Below are 16175 nucleotides of genomic sequence, written 5' to 3'. Positions count from 1 at the left end.
GTGACTCGAAAAATTAATTTACATAGGGGAAAGGGATGTAATGTCGGCCTAAATTCCCCTAATTTGGGCCCATACATAAATTCAGCAATCGACTAAATTTTAAATAGTGACTAAAAATATCTAGATGAAATTGATAAATAGCAAATTTTTATCGATGGGCCCAATCTTAGATCCATAGGCCAACATTAGATCCATTTCCCCTAAGTAATGAGAAAAAAGATTTATCGTAGATTGATTACCTATAGTGTGAGATTTTCGGGCATGTTATGATTGATGTATTGTCCTCCTAGATCTACAAATTTATTTCAAAATCCAAGATGGCGCCTTCGTAGTCAAAATAGGTTCGAATACACTATAATATTGGTATTTTCGGAACGGCGATAAAAAAAAACTGTTGGTAGCAGAATCAAAAACCAAAGCGACCAAATTAAAAGATTAGCATTACATGGTGGAAACATATCAAACTGCTATAACTTGCTATGTCGTTCACAGATTTTAGTCATTTTTTTCCAATTAATTCATTTGTTAGGCTCAAATGTCCTAAAGGACGCCACGGAGCCGATTGCCATTAAATAATTTTACAATTACAATAAAATGTTAAACAATGATCATGCATTTTCCTTGGAGGCGACTTGAGTTTAGCTTCGCTTTCATCCCTTTTTGTTCTCCCTCTGTTCGGGTCATAATCACTGCGACCAATACATTGATCTTTTATGATATGTCCGTGTTTTTTGTTTAGTGCATGTCGTAGTACCTCATTACTAAGAAAAAGTTACGAGGTATTCGTTTTAGATACAGTTAAATCATACATACTTGTTCTTCTCACAAGAAGCTTCATTCAATTGTGATGTTTTGGAATATTCGAAGCGTTCCAGGACCTTTCCAAAGACGCGCCCGCTCATCAATCAAAATAGATTTTACATGAATCCTCATTCAATTGTGATGTTCGGCATCATTTGAAAAATTCTGGAATCTCTTCAAATATGCAACTTCTCAGCAATCGAAATAGGTCTTCTTAGTGAGAAAAACAAGCGATGATACTGACATTTGGACCATGCATCGGAACCCCGATCCAAACCTCTTCTTGTATCCAATCTCAAAACCGAGGTTCATAACCGTCAACAAGAAGAGCTTCGAGCCTTCGAAAAGGTTATCTACCCACGCTACGGGGCCTCAACTACCTCACTTCTTCCAATTGTTTTTCCTTCAGCAGTGCCCACCGCTTGGCCTTCTCTTCGTCATTTATCCGCTCCTTCTCGGTATAGCCTACTACCCCGAATTTGTAGTAGTAATACGCATAATATATGTATTTGAAAACAGGCTGCTGCTGTTTCTCAGAAGTGTTTGCTTCCTCTCCATTGTAGTTTTCGGCGTTCGGGGACATAACATCTCTTTCTACACGCTAAGAAAAAATACTCAAAATTAAGTTAAAAAAAACTCAACGTTGGGTTCTATCATTTGAGGTCCGCCGTTGAGTGAATCAGAAAAGCGGCATTGGTTAAAATTTACTCAACTATTGAGTAATAATAAATGAACTCAAATATAAGTTTATTTTGATTGAGGTTGCTTTTATGCGCCTTTAACCATTTAATCTTCACAAGCGTTGATAGACGAGTGGTCAACACACGGGCCCCGTAAACTCAACGTCCATAGTTCGGTTCCAGTCTGCCCCGCTTTATTATTTTTTTGTCAACTTGGTCAACGCCAGGATTACTCAAAATTGAGTTTTCTTCTTTAACTTAATTTTACCTAGCCCCACGGAAGCCACGTGATGAGTGAAAGGAACTCAATTTTGGGTACTTTTTTCTTACCGTGTAGGACCTCAACGACTTCCTCGTTTGGTGATGCACCTCCAGTCACTACACCCTCATTCCGTCGTTGGTTGACTTACTCCGTTCGATGTTGTACTGACAGGTTCCGATCCTTCCGCTTGGGGCAGGAATTCATCCGATACCCCTACGTCTTACAAAGGAAACACAAATTTGTGCTCCCTTGATAGAATATGTTCTCCACTTCGATAGTTTGTGGGTAGGGTAACCAACTGCAGACACGATCTCTCAATGTGATAGTCCTGACCAAGGGCGTAGCCAGGTTTCAAGCAAGTGAGCGGCGAACAATAAATTGGCTATGGAAAATTTGACCGAATGCCATTTCACCGAACGCCATTTCACCGGGCCCGCTGCCCACCTCTGGCAGTGCCTATGGTCCTGACCGTATTCTACGATGATGTTGGAAGTGTTTTGGTAATCGCTGGCTCCATGATCTGCACCACGTCTGGCTTGGTTGTAACCGCGTATCCTAGCAACTTGTTGAGGTGTGTCAATTGTTCTTCCGCGAATGCGGTCGTCGATCGGTTTACAACCAAACCATCAATGGAGTGAACCCTCGCCGTCGTGGTGATGGTGATTGGGATCTGCTCACGCGTTCGGTATGTCACCCGTGTTCGTTGAGATTCTTGTCGTAGTCCATTTAGCTTCCTATCGTACAGCATCCATTTCCAATCCGATTCGCACTCTCCTGCTACCTTGGCCCTAGACAGAAACTCCTGGAATTTAATTGGATTTTTGGTCAATTTGAGATGAAGAGAATAACATTCCAAAGTCTTCATATCTAGTTTGATGCTATCCGATGCTCTTTATACAGAAATTGTAGTCATATCTTTTTCCTTTGTTGGGTACATTTTTCCACTGCGACCAGTTATTTGATCTACTGTGGCGAGCCCCGGTTTAATGTATGCCACATCAGAGTGTTGTATCACTATTTGTTTGAGTGATTTTCACTAGCTGACTATAGGCATTATCCCAGTAAGGTATTATAGAACGAATGAACTTTATTGCCTTACTGGGAGAAGTCATCCATACATCTGAGGGCTGTATTATACCCTCATCGAAAAATGTTTTCCTTTTATGAAAAAGTAATGAACAGTTACATAGTAAATGATCCGAGTTTTCACTCTCTAGGTTCCAGAATCGACACTTGTAATCTTCCAATTTTCAATTTTACTTGAACAGTAGCCCGTGTACTAAAAGTACATAGATCTTTTAGGGAGAGACTAATAAGTCTTTGAGTTGTTCCTTTATTAAGTGATATAAATCTTTTGGACTGTCGAGCTGTTTTAGTGTTTTTCCAAATGTTATCTATCATCGACAACGGCGCCGGTTGTAGGATCTGGAGCACGGTTAGGAAGAAGATGTAGATGAGGGTTTTGACAACACGCCGAAGGAGGTATGGAGGAGGAGGGAGGGAGAGAGAAGGAAGGTTTGGTTGGTGTACGGGATGAACACGCGAATAAAGTGAGCTCTGAATAGGAAACTAACTACCGGTGTCATATCCGATTAGTCCGAAGGGGCTTCACGACACTACACCGGTGGTGTAGTGGTAAGCGTGATAACCTCTCACCCCAGCAGGCCTGGGTTCAATCCCAGTCGGCGCCGCCGGGATGTTCTGAGACATAACATCTCTGATCACTCTGAGGGAAGTAAAGCCGTTGGTCCCCGGTACATGAATTGATGGGTCGATAGGTAGGGTCCAGGTGTGGAAGCTGCCTCCCTGGCGTCGGTAGCATTGGTACTCAGCACGGAAAACAAGATCGACGGAAAACAAACCAAAGGAAAAAAAATCTATCATCGATTTTTCCCAGTTCTTTAGTTCCATTCTGAGGCCACACAAAATGGTTCTGGACATAGGAATGGTTTTGATGCTCCCAATCTTACTTATAAATCTGCATTTTCATTACCTTCAACCCCACAATGCCCAGGTACTCAAAATAAGTTAACTGTACTAGTTTTAGCTACCTGCTGTAGTAATTGAATGCATTTCAAAACCAGTTTAGAAGAACATGTAACGGACCTCAATACTTTTAGGGCAGCTTGACTGTAAGAGAAAATTTATATATTTGTATGTTTGTAATTACGACGTAAACAAACCGTAGCACGTTCAACAATTGCCTGTATTTCTGCTTGAAATACGGCAGGCCACTTACTCATAGATATTGATATGTTGACACCAGGGCCCGTTACTCCAGCGCCAACTCTGTTGTTTAATTTGGAGCCATCTATGTAGAAAATTACTGATCCTGGTTGAATAATAGGTCTCCCTGATTCCCATCCAGTGCGACTAGGTTCAGTGACATTGAATAGTATTTCAAAGTTATACTGTCTATTCATCCAGTCTTCATGAGTTAATAAAGAATTTATCTTAAATTCCTTCAAAATACTGAGATGACCCCTAAGGTCCAAAAAACTGTTTTGTTCTTTTTAACCTTAGTGCGTTTCTTTCGGCTTCTAACTGCACATATATATGTAAGGGAAAAAGATTTAACATTGTATCTAGCGCTTTAGAGGACGTGGTACGAATTGCTCCTCTGATGGAAATTGTAGCAAGTCTTTGCAACTTTTCGAGTTTTTTTTTTTTTGAGCATATTTAACTTTTGAAAAAGTATAGTGTAAATTTCTGTTCAGTATAATTCACATAAATGGAGCGTCACATATCATATAAGTTTACATTATATATCATGTTCTGAAAAATTTCATGCAATGTAGCAAATATTGTATACAAAAGCCCATGGATGTAAACAACATTGTTTACAATGTGAAATGAAATACAAGTTTACGTGAATGAATGTTCACTATTAAAATTCAGAATTTTTATCTGTGTTGCTTTAGGAATAAAAACTACACAAATTTGTCGCCAAAGTTTTGGAATGTGATTTATCCTCAAACTGGCCCTAAACATTTCAGGTAAGCAGGGAATTAGCATTCATTGGCTTTTTTGAAACATCACAAGACGGATTTCGTCATTTCCTGGTTATTTTAATGGTTCAAACGGATTTACAGCCCATTCAACTCTTGGGTGAGTAAAAATACGGCTTGCTAGATCTTGCGTGTCCTGCCTGGCCATTTTTTGCCCAGTTATTTTTGCAATATCATGAGGTTCTTCGAAAACTTCTGTGCTGGTCTTCTCTGATCCAGTCAGTGTATCTAAGGAAGTCATATTTTCATTCAAGACCGGTAGAGATCCTGGAAAGTGTACTTGCATCATCAAATTTATAGTTTCTGATGCATTAGAAGTAAAACTTCCGTTATTCTTTTTAAGAGTACCTAGACCATTAGAATGATCGTTTGACAAGTTTATCCCACTGTAAAGTACGCTTTGCTTGATTGAACATTTTCTGAGCCTGTTTCCTTGGATTTTGTAATCTAGTCATAGCTCGCTTGGAATTCTCTTCAGAATTCTTTTAAAATTCTCCCTAAAATTCACCTGTAATTCTCGTCACAATTCCCTACGTTTTCACCTAAACTACCTGTAGAATCCTGTTTGAAATATTCGTTGATTTCTTCTCAGAACTCACTTTGAATGCTCTCAGAAATCCCATGGATTCCTTAGTAATTATGCTAAGATAATCATTTGATTTTTAATCAGGATTTGTTTCTTTTCTTAAAATTGAATTGTAGTTCTCTCATTTGGACTCTCCTCAGAAATACCCAGAAATTCTTCCCATAACTCCCTTCGAATTCTCCTGAGCATTTACCAGACATCAAGAGGTTCTTAGAATTACCTTAAAAGAATTCCTTAGATTTCTATTGAAGTTCTCCTCACATCTAAAATGGAATTCCTGATAGTAGTCTCTTAGAATACTCCTCATAATTCCTTTGGAAATATCCATAAGAATTCCCTTTATGTTCACCACAAATTTCTTCCAAAATCTTCATAGAGTTGGTTGGAAATGCTAACATGAAGCTTTAGTGTGATGATTTATTAGCTAGAGAATGATCTTTAGAAGAATGTAGGTGGATAGTTCCGTTAGAGTACGGCAGTATGAAAATTGAATAGAAGTTGAAAATGAGCGAAGGGCCATTAAAGCGACAGTTTTCAAGATGGACGCACATTTTTGCCTAGCCCGTACGATGTACGCGGGGACTTGAAGTATGTCTCCAAGTCCACAGGCAAACAACTCAAGGCGGGAGTAGCCGTCAACAATGCTGATGATGGTACAGCACGCAACAACCACCCTACTGCTTTCTCTCTGAGATGATCACGTTGGTCATGACGAGAGGAGCAACACAATAGTTGGGTAAAGAAGAACTGCATTATAACACACCATCGACTGGAAATGCTCTCGCGACGTGGGGCTTTAGGTAGTGATGAAAACGTCGCTAGAACTATTCCACAGCCGCAGTCAGTTTATGAGCAACAAGAGGGATTATTCTTTGTCCAGGATTTCGAAAATTTTCTAAGACCCAAAAACATTTTCGTGATTTAAAATCTCACTCATGATTTTGACATTTTTCTTAACTCCCTCAGTCTTGAAGATTCCTCTGAGTTAGAAATCACAAAAAAAATCTCATATCTTAATTAATTCAAATTCAAGATTTTCGGGGCAATTTCAAAGTCGACTCTTTCCAGAGCTTAAAATGATTTACTTGCTGAGTGTGAAGGCACAACTCAATTCAATTCATTGATCTATCCAGAACCGTGTGTACCAAACGGGAAAGAACGAGGCAATGAAAGTGCCATAAAAAACATGTAGTCACTCACTAAGAGCATAGAGGTAACTCTAAGACTAGAAGGTCCCAAAGAAACGTGCTCAACTTTATTTATTTGATCACCATCTTCGACTACGTCGTACAGACTCATTACTTAAAACCTAATTTAATCTAAACGCCTTATTCTAGCACTAAACACATGTTTGGTCAAAATAAAATCAAACTCGCTACAAACATCATTAAAGGAACGCAAACAAGAATTAAAACAATTATTGAATCCAAAGTTCGTTCTGTGAAATGGAATTGCAAGTAACGGGAAATTACGGAATCGTCGAGGAGGAGTATTCCATGGAATCAGTTCCAGAAGTTCAGGACAGTCCACGTTTCCTGTTATGAGGTCAAAGATAAACAGTCGTTGCAATTTGAGACGCCTGGCAGAGAGGGATTCCAAATCAATCAGCTTGCATCGGTCGGGATAACTTGGAAGATTGACTGGATCATTCCAGGGGAGCTGACGCAATGCAAACCTTATAAAACTTTTCTGAATCCTTTCAACCGCAAGGATATGCGTAACGTAAAATGGAGACCAAACCGGGGAAGCATATTCTAAAATGCTGCGAACCAGCGAGCAGAATAGCGTCTTGAGACAATAAACATCGGTGAAACCAGAAGCATGACGACGAATAAAACCAAGCACAGTATATGCTTTAGCAGTTACGATGTTTATGTGTTCGTTAAACCTTAGCTTCGAATCGATCGTAATGCCTAGATCACAGATTGAAATTGCACGTTCTAGAGAATCCGGCCCCATGTAATATTGATGGTGAATAACGTTGTTGCAGCGAGTGAAGGATATTATTTTGCACTTTTTGCTGTTTACGCGCATGCCGTTGTCACCGCACCAGACTATCACACGATGTATATCTTCTTGCAACGCGACACAGTCAGTGGGAGAAACAATCACACGGAAAAATTTTAGATCATCGCAAAAGAAAGTTTGGATGATGAGAGCATGTCACACAGGTCATTAACATAAATGATAAAAATAAGAGGACCGAGAACACTGCCTTGTTTTTTTTTTTTCCTTTGATTTGTTTTCCGTCGATCTTGTTTTCCGTGTTGAGCACCAATGCTACCGACGCGCCAGGAAGGCAGCTCCCACACCTGGACCCTACCTATCGACCCATCAACTCATGAACCGGGGACCAACGGCTTTACTTCCCTTCCGAAGGAAGGCGTGATCAGAGATGTTATGCCTCAGAACATCCCGGCAGCGCCGACTGGGATTCAACCCAGGCCTGCTGAAGTGAGAGGTAATCACGCTTACCACTACACCACCGGTGCCGTTGACACTGCCTTGTGGCACGCCAGATGGTATGTTGAAAGTCCTGGAGCGTGCGGAATTCACCATCACGAAAGCATTGCGATTAGACAGGTATGAATAGAGCCATTCAGTGATCCATGTCGGAAATCCAATGTGGTTCATTTTGGCAGCGATGAGATTGTGCGGTACTGTATCAAACGCTTTCGCAAAATCAACATAAACCGAATCCACTTGTTGCTTCGATTCTAAGCTACGGGATATCGCTGATAACACATTAAGTTCGATGTTGTTGAACGATGCTTCATAAAGCCGTGCTGACTATTGGAGATGATCGGTGCAGCAGCTCTGTACAAAACGGTGTGGATCAGTTTCTCAAATACCTTACTGAGACTACAAAGTATGGATACACCTCGATAATTGGTGACACACTTGTAGCTTCCGCATTTATGGATCGGTACTATGGACGCCATTTTCCATGCATTTGGGAACATTCTGTCTTGGAGCGAACGGTTGAAAACAGCAGCGATGGGCGTCGCCAGCGTAGCGGCGCAGTTCTTCAAAAACACAGGAGGCAAGCTGTCTGTTCCGGGTCCTTTCTTTGAATCAAGCTCATCGAGAACTTTCTGTACTTCGTCTGGAGAAAACTGTATACACGGTAGATTAATGTTATGGGACGGTATCTGTTCAAAACAGTTTTGACGTTGCACGGGTGATGCTTTACTAAACACGCTCTCGAAGAAAGTAGCAAAAAGATTGGCTGCCTCTGAGCTTGACCGAGAAGTACATAGTTCCATCGAAGTTGACTGAGCCAGGGATTCCATTTCCAGCTTTCCGTTTCTTGATGAAGTCCCAGAAGCGTGAAGGATTTTGCTTGACGGTTGACTGAATACTGAGAAAATAGTTTTCATGTGTTGCAGAAAGAATGACTTTGTACTCCAACTCAAGCTCACGGAGTCTAGCTTTGTCAGACCCAGTTTTTGTAAGGAAATATCGGTTGCGCATCTTACGTACATTGTTACGAAGGTTACGTAGCTCAGGAGTCCACCACGGTTGGTTGAAAACAGATATCGATTTGTGTCTTTTTCGAAATTTGAAATTTATGGCTCAGCTCTGGTACTCTCTTCGGTCCCAAGCTAATCGATTCACCCCTCGAAACATAGGAAAAAATCCACTAACCCCTAATTTTATCTGTCAAACTTTCATAGCGAATCAAAACAAACATTGTGTAGTACTAGAATTTCGACTAGAATGGGGTACGTTAATCGTTTGCTTGGGACCAATAGGCTAGTCAAGTAGTGAGCCAATTTAAAATCGTTAGTTTCGTATTGATTGTTGCTTATAGAGCTTCCATCCCGGGATGTCCCGGAATTTTGACATTTCTCGGAATTCCTGAATCCCAGGAAATAAATTTATAAATCCTGTGAGTTTATGAAATTTCATAGAAGTTTTGGAAACTTTGTATAACTTCACGAAACATTGCAGAAAATCATCGAAAACCCTAAAAGTATAAGAAACTTTATAATAGTGTAGTGAACTTTGTAGAAGTTCATTGCAGGGAATTTTGTAAAAGATCAGGAAACTTCCAAAAATTTCGGCAAACTTTGCAGAAGTTCGGCAAAATTTGTATAACTTCAGGAAATTTTGTAGAAGCTCAAGAAATTTCGTATCAGTTTAGGAAACTGTGTAACTTTGGGAGCTTTGTTTCATCAATATGTTCAGGAAAACTCCTAGAAAAGGTTAAGGTTCTTTCCGGAGGTCAGGAGAAGTTGATGGATGTTATGAGATTGAAAAAACAATTATGAATCTTAATAAGTTCAGGGAACTTTTTTTTAGAAGTTCATGAAAGTTTGTAGATGATTATGGAACATTGCATGAACTGTTTTAAATTCGTACTTTTTTAAGTTCAGCAAGTTGGGCAGTTGTAGCTATGGAAAAATTAAAAGTTGTAAGCTATGGCAAAATCTTTAAAGTACTGGGAACTTCGTAGAAGATTACGGAAAATCCCAAGAGTTCGTCGAACATTCCACATTTTCGGGAAACATCATAGAGACTTTGAGTGCATGGAACTGAGTTTAAGTTCAAGAAACTTCTTGAAAGTACAGGAATCTTCGTATAAGTTCAAGAAGCGTCTTGAAATGTTAAATAACTTTGTTGATATTCACGGATTTTTCGATGAGATATCAATAAAGTTCTCTGGATATTATTCAAGGTAATTTTTATACGATAGATGAGGAGATGAAAGTATAAAGTTGATAGTTCCGTTAGAGTACGGCAGTGTGAAAATTGTAATTAGAGAGTAGAAAGCGAGCAAGGACAACTTTAGGAAGGTACAATCCGGTTTGATCATCTCTCTTTACCAAACTCCCCCGTTGGAGAGGGATGCTGAGGGGTATTCCCTCCCGCCACCACTGGCAAAAAGAGATTATCGCCGACTCGCTCATGTTCCGACGATGTGTTTGAAACAGTTCTATCGATTTTTACCGCACTCAAGTTGTTATCTGAAGGAAGGCATCCAGTCGTAGGTTTGGAAAGTGCTGCTATTGTTACCTCTACCACGGAATGTGCTCCTGTCTTGTGCTTTAGTCTGTTATTTGAAATTAAAACTTCAGGCTGTTATTTGAAATTAGCATCTTCAACTATGTAAATCGTTGACTTCACGCAGAAGTAATACTAAACATATAGTCAAAGTACAATTATTATTCTTAAGATATTCAACTGTCCATAAAATTCAAATGACGTCTTCAGATAGTCTCTCAAGATTTCTGGTTGATCAGATATTAGTGAATTCAGGTTTGTTCGGGAAATCTGAAGATCTTAAAATAGTCAAACATTCAATAGGCTCTCTCAAGATGGCAGATCGGCCAGGAAGACCTTCAAAGCTCTCGAGCTGATCGAAGATTTCAATAAAGTCCCCTGAATATTTTTCAAGGCTGATAAACGAAGTATTATCAACAATCAATACGAAACTAACGATTTTAAATTGGCTCACCACTTGACTAGCCTATTGGTCCCAAGCAAACGATTAACGTACCTTATTCTAGTCGAAATTCTAGTACTACGCAATGTTTGTTTTGATTCACTATGAAAGTTTGACAGATAAAATGAGGGGTTATTGGTTTTCCCTATGTTTCGAGGGGTGAATCGATTAGCTTGGGACCGAAGAGAGTACCAGAGCTGAGCCAAAAAGTTGAGCACATTATTTCGGGACCTTCTAGTCTTAGAGTTACCTCTATGGTATTATTGTGAAGATATTCTATTTGCTTGAATTCTAGTAGGCCACTTAAAACAACTCAGATAGAGAGTCACTTCTACTCAGTTGTATGAGAAATTTATCAGCGCTAATTTCCTACAGTTTTTAGAATTTTTTTCCATACCTCTGAGTAGAAGTGACTCTCTCTCTCTCTGAGTTCTTCTCAGTGGCAGTGTAAACATGGATAATTTAAAAATTGCAAAATGTTTGAAGTTCAAAATTTTTGACATTATGAAAATTTATTCAGTTACTGCTGAGGGAAACATTCTCCCTGAATACCTCCTTTTTTAAGCTTTTTGAGTTTATTGATTTATTTCCTTTTAATTGCGTTATACTTGCTTATCTTTTGACAGATACGTGTATTTCGTCTACTACTTGCAGACTTCGGGCCTCCCTTAGCTCAGTCGGTAAAGACGCAGCTGCAAAGCAAGACCATGCTTAAGGTGGCTGGGTTCGATTTCGGGATGGAAAATTTCTCAACTTGCCTGGGCATAGAGTGTGATTGTACTTGCCACACAATTGTACTAATGCAAAAATGGTACAGGCATCGAAAGCTTTCAATTAATAACTGTGGAAGTGCATCTAGAAAACTATGTTGAGAGCACGTAATAAGCTAATATGCGATAAGCAATAAGCAATGCTCAAAGCCTACTTCAACTATTCATTTCATTTAAGTCTAACAAATACTTTTCTCTAGAGCAAATATTCGAAAAATGTTAGACTAGCTCAAAATGTCAGAATAAGATTTCTGAATCAGAAAATACGTGCTATCAGTAGTTTCTTATAACTTATCGTTGATTGAATCAATATCGTAGCTTTATAAATAGTCATTGGTTTCTTATGTGACACGATATTCTACTAGATTTTAATCTAAATTAAACATTTTCTTAACAAAATATTACTTAAGTCCATTCGGGGCAACATGAGCACCACTGATATTTCAACTTAAATTCTTCAATTTTGCATTATTCCTTTCAAAAATATGACTGTATCATGTGAAATCAGGTTTTAGAATAGCTGCTTTGGTAATAAATCAGTAATTCACAAGACTGACAAAATGTAGTATTAAATAGGCAGTATTTGAAATTTAAATTCTACAGAAAATAATCGTTTTTGTTAAAAAAAATATATTAAAACTGTTCATTGGTGACCCTTCATAAACCCTCAAGAGAACATAATAGTCTTACTCGTTGTTTACAAGGTCGCTCATACCACCCCGACCGGGTCCTAATTTTACCCCAACGGTTTAATTTCGAATACAAAACGAACATTTTTTTTAAATCTTCTTGCATAAGATTCAAAATTTGACTTTTAATATTCAATTTGTCTTCATTCCTTTATTTAACGTTGGTCTCGGTTCCGCAATCTAGTGCCAATAACCGACGGGCACCGATTGCCATCTATTGACGGCAATCGAATGTGCAGGGAGGCAGCTTCCACACCTGCGTAGAATATCACACCCATTCAACACACATGGGTCGGGACCAACGGCTGTTCACTTCCCTTCCGGAGGAAGACGTGACCAGAGATTTTTATACCTCAGAAAAATCCCACCGCCCTCGGCTGGGATTGAACCCGGCGCATTGGGGTGAGAAAGCAGTAACGCTTACCACTACACCACCGGCGCCGGCAATATTCAATTTGTATTCATGATGTTATTTGGGCTTGAAACTATCCATTTGGTTTAACATCATTCGAATTTTCCACTGAATCTTGTATGATTACTGATGATTTTCTTAAGGTGGCCAAACTGTCACACTTTCCCCTTCTTATTGATTAGTATATAAGTCGTAGATAAAAGGTGGATTCTTCAGTGGTGTTGAGTACTTAGCACTGATGAAGTCTGCAAGTAGTAGACGAAATACGCGTATCTGTCAAAAGATATGCAATTATAACGGAATTAAAAGGAATTAAATCAACACACTCAAAAAGCTCTTCATGAAGGGATTTTGTTAAGAGGATTGACACAATTAAAAAATTCCTTTATGATGTTATGATAATGAATAATGTCCTCAATTTTATAAAGTATGCATATTTAGACTGCCCCTCTCACCACACTCCAACTTGAAAAGAAGCGGTGATGACATGCAAAGACATTTTTTCGATCTCGTTTAAGACATTTCCTCAAAACATATGGCACCCCTGATACAATGATGATACAATTCAGTGTTCATCTCACTTGAACTGCGAAATGAACGACCAGAATGCTGGTTGATGTCGGACTTGCCGGACTTGTCGGACATTTCTTTGATAACCACGGAATACATCTCAGAAGTGTTCAATGTTGATGGGAATTTTACGCGATTTTTATATGTTACTAGCTGAGTGTGCCCGGCCTTGCTCGGGATTCAATATTAGCTTGAGTTTATGCACCGATTCAAAAAAGTATGCTATATTTTACTGTTTCATTTGTATGGGTACTCCCTTTACAGAGGGGGAGGGGTCTCGAACCATCATAAGAACCTTTCCGGCCCCAAAAATCTCTGCATACAAATTTTAACGGCGATCGGTTCAGTAGTTTCCGTGTCTATAAGGGTCAGACAGGCAGACAGATATTCCTTTTCATATATATAGATAGATTCATCTTCCATACCAAACATGGGTTTAAACGTGATCATAATTCCTATTAATTCTCATTTCTGAAATTCAAAAACCACACCAATTGCCTCGCAGTTTCGAATGGGGTAATCACGATGAGAGGACAAAAACAAGCTTGAAGTGAGAGACTTAAAACAACCGCGTCAATGCTAGCCGGTTATCTCTGTTTATACCCACTACATACAATCGTATTCTAGTCAATCAGCCAGCCAGTAGCAGTGAGAGCGCTGCGCAGTGCGCAACCATAGCCAGTGTATTTTTTTAGTAACGAAAAACATTTGCAAGTTACTAGATAACTTTCTTTATCAGCGTGCCAAATTGTAGCAAACAAAGCTAATCAATTGATTTAGTGCCAATTTAACTGTATCAGACACAGTATCACCTCCAGCAGAATGACAAACAATAAGGAACAGTATGTTTTTTACGGAGGATCAACTGAAGAAAGTGTCGAATCTGGTTGCCGTTCGCTGGGAGAACTTATCGTCAAGCGGTTGCGCGAGAATGGCGACGATATTGCGTGTGTGAGTATTCATATTCTATGTAGGGGAAATGGCTCTAATGTTGGCCTATGGATCTAAGAATGGGACCATCGCTAAAAATCTGCTATTTATTAATTTTATGTAGATGATCGCGGCATTGGGACGGTACTAATGGATATTTTTGGTCGCTATTGAAAATTTCGCTTGCTGAATTTATGTATGGGCCTAAATTAGGGGCATTTAGGCTGACATTACATCCATTTCCCCTATATACTTTGATATCAGCCTTGCTTTGGTTTTGAGTGATAGGTATTGAACATATAATATCAATAATTCTGAATCTAGAATTAATGTTCAACTGCATAATGCATAAAAATTCGAACCCTAATGACCTCTCTCTTTTAAGTATCCACTCTACACACTTCAACTAACGAAATGCATTGCCCCTCACTCACCCTCTCATTCTTGCAGATCGATGGCCTCACCAACGAATCCATCACATACAGTGACCTACTTGAGCAATCCGTCCGATTGGCGAACCGCCTGCATCGAATCGGCATCAAGAAAAACACACTGATTGCGATCATGTGTGAAAACCGCATCGAATTGCCGTTAGTTGCCTTTGCCGCAACCTACATGAACGCAATTCCAATTCTGCTGAACCCTGCCTACACACCTACCGAGCTGGAACACGTCCTCAAACTGACTCAACCGAAAGCCATTTTTGTTTCCTCAATTGCAGTGAAAACGCTTCTCTCCGTGGCAGACTCCATCCCATCGATTAAGATGATCACGTTGATCGGTTCCAAAGAACGTCCTCATAAACGTGTCGCCTTATTCAAAGAGCTGTTCGATCGCAACAAGCTAAAAACCGCACGATCCTTTACTCCTCAACCCGTCAATTTGAAGGACCAGGTTGCCCTCATGGTTCTCTCCTCGGGAACCACCGGTCTGCCGAAAGCTGTTCAACTGACCCACTACAACATTATGGCCGTAATGGCTTACATTCGCGACGATCTAAAGCTCTCGCCAATATCTCCTTCGGCCCTAAGTCTCGCTCTGCTGCCTTACTTCCATATCTACGGTTACATGATCCTGCTCAATACCTGCTGCAATAAACGCTCAATCGTTACACTTCCAAAATTTGAGCCTAATCTGTTCCTGTCTACAATTGAAAAGTACAAAATTGCCACCGTGACGCTGGTCCCACCGTTGGTAGTCTTCCTGGCAAAGCATCCACTTGTGGAAAAGTACGATCTTAGTTCATTGATAGCGATCAGTTGTGGAGCGGCTCCTTTGAGCAAGGAAATCGAGGAAATGGTTCACAAGCGACTTCCCAATTTGATGCTGATTCGTATTGGCTATGGAATGAGTGAAACTTCGCTTGGAGTTTTGACCAGAAACATTGGGAAAGCGGGCAGCGTTGGAAAGGTTAACCGGATGTTCTGGGTCAAGGTTGTAGACCCGGAGACGGGAAAAACGCTGGGTCCAAACCAGATTGGCGAGATATGCGCCAAGGGGCCTATGATTATGAAGGGATACCTGAAGAATGACGAGGAAACACAATCGATTATCGATAAGGATGGTTGGTTGCACACCGGAGATACGGGATACTTTGATGAAGATGAGGACTTTTACATCGTAGATCGGATTAAGGATCTGATCAAGTACCGGGGCTCCCAGGTGGCACCGGCTGAGGTTGAAGCGGTTCTGCTTACAAACCCGAAAATCAAGGATGCTGCAGTAGTTGGCATTAAGGATGAGGCTAACGGAGAGCTGCCGCTGGCATTCGTGGTTGCTCAACCGGGAATGGAGTTGAGTGAGGCGGAAGTCAAGACTTGGGTGGCGGACCACTTATCTAAAAGTAAGAATTTACACGGTGGCGTGCGAATAATTGCCGAGATACCGAAGACTGCCAGTGGAAAGATTTTAAGACGCGAGCTGCGAAAAATGATAACAAAGTCCAAGCTGTAAGATGAACTGCGAGCCAGCCTTTATCTTGTGTGATTTATGAGAGTCGTACCGGGGAGATGATAAGA

The 16175-nt window shown here is 40.1% G+C and overlaps 1 protein-coding gene across 1 annotated transcript; it reads left to right on the top strand.

Moving 5' to 3' along the window:
• The first annotated feature begins 14008 nt into the window (after positions 1–14008).
• LOC135712053 (uncharacterized) lies at positions 14009–16175 on the top strand. Its single transcript, XM_065235031.1, has 2 exons — positions 14009–14178; positions 14608–16175. The coding sequence occupies exons 1-2, from the start codon at positions 14050–14052 to the stop codon at positions 16108–16110; spliced, it is 1632 nt and encodes a 543-aa protein (XP_065091103.1). The 5' UTR covers positions 14009–14049; the 3' UTR covers positions 16111–16175.

This window comes from Ochlerotatus camptorhynchus, unplaced genomic scaffold (assembly GCF_037179485.1).
Source record: "Ochlerotatus camptorhynchus isolate MF236.1 unplaced genomic scaffold, CSIRO-AGI_Acam_v1.1 ptg000457l, whole genome shotgun sequence".
Lineage (NCBI taxonomy): Eukaryota > Metazoa > Arthropoda > Insecta > Diptera > Culicidae > Ochlerotatus > Ochlerotatus camptorhynchus.
Note: the sequence above shows the minus strand (reverse complement) of the source record. Positions and strands in the feature narration are given on the sequence as shown.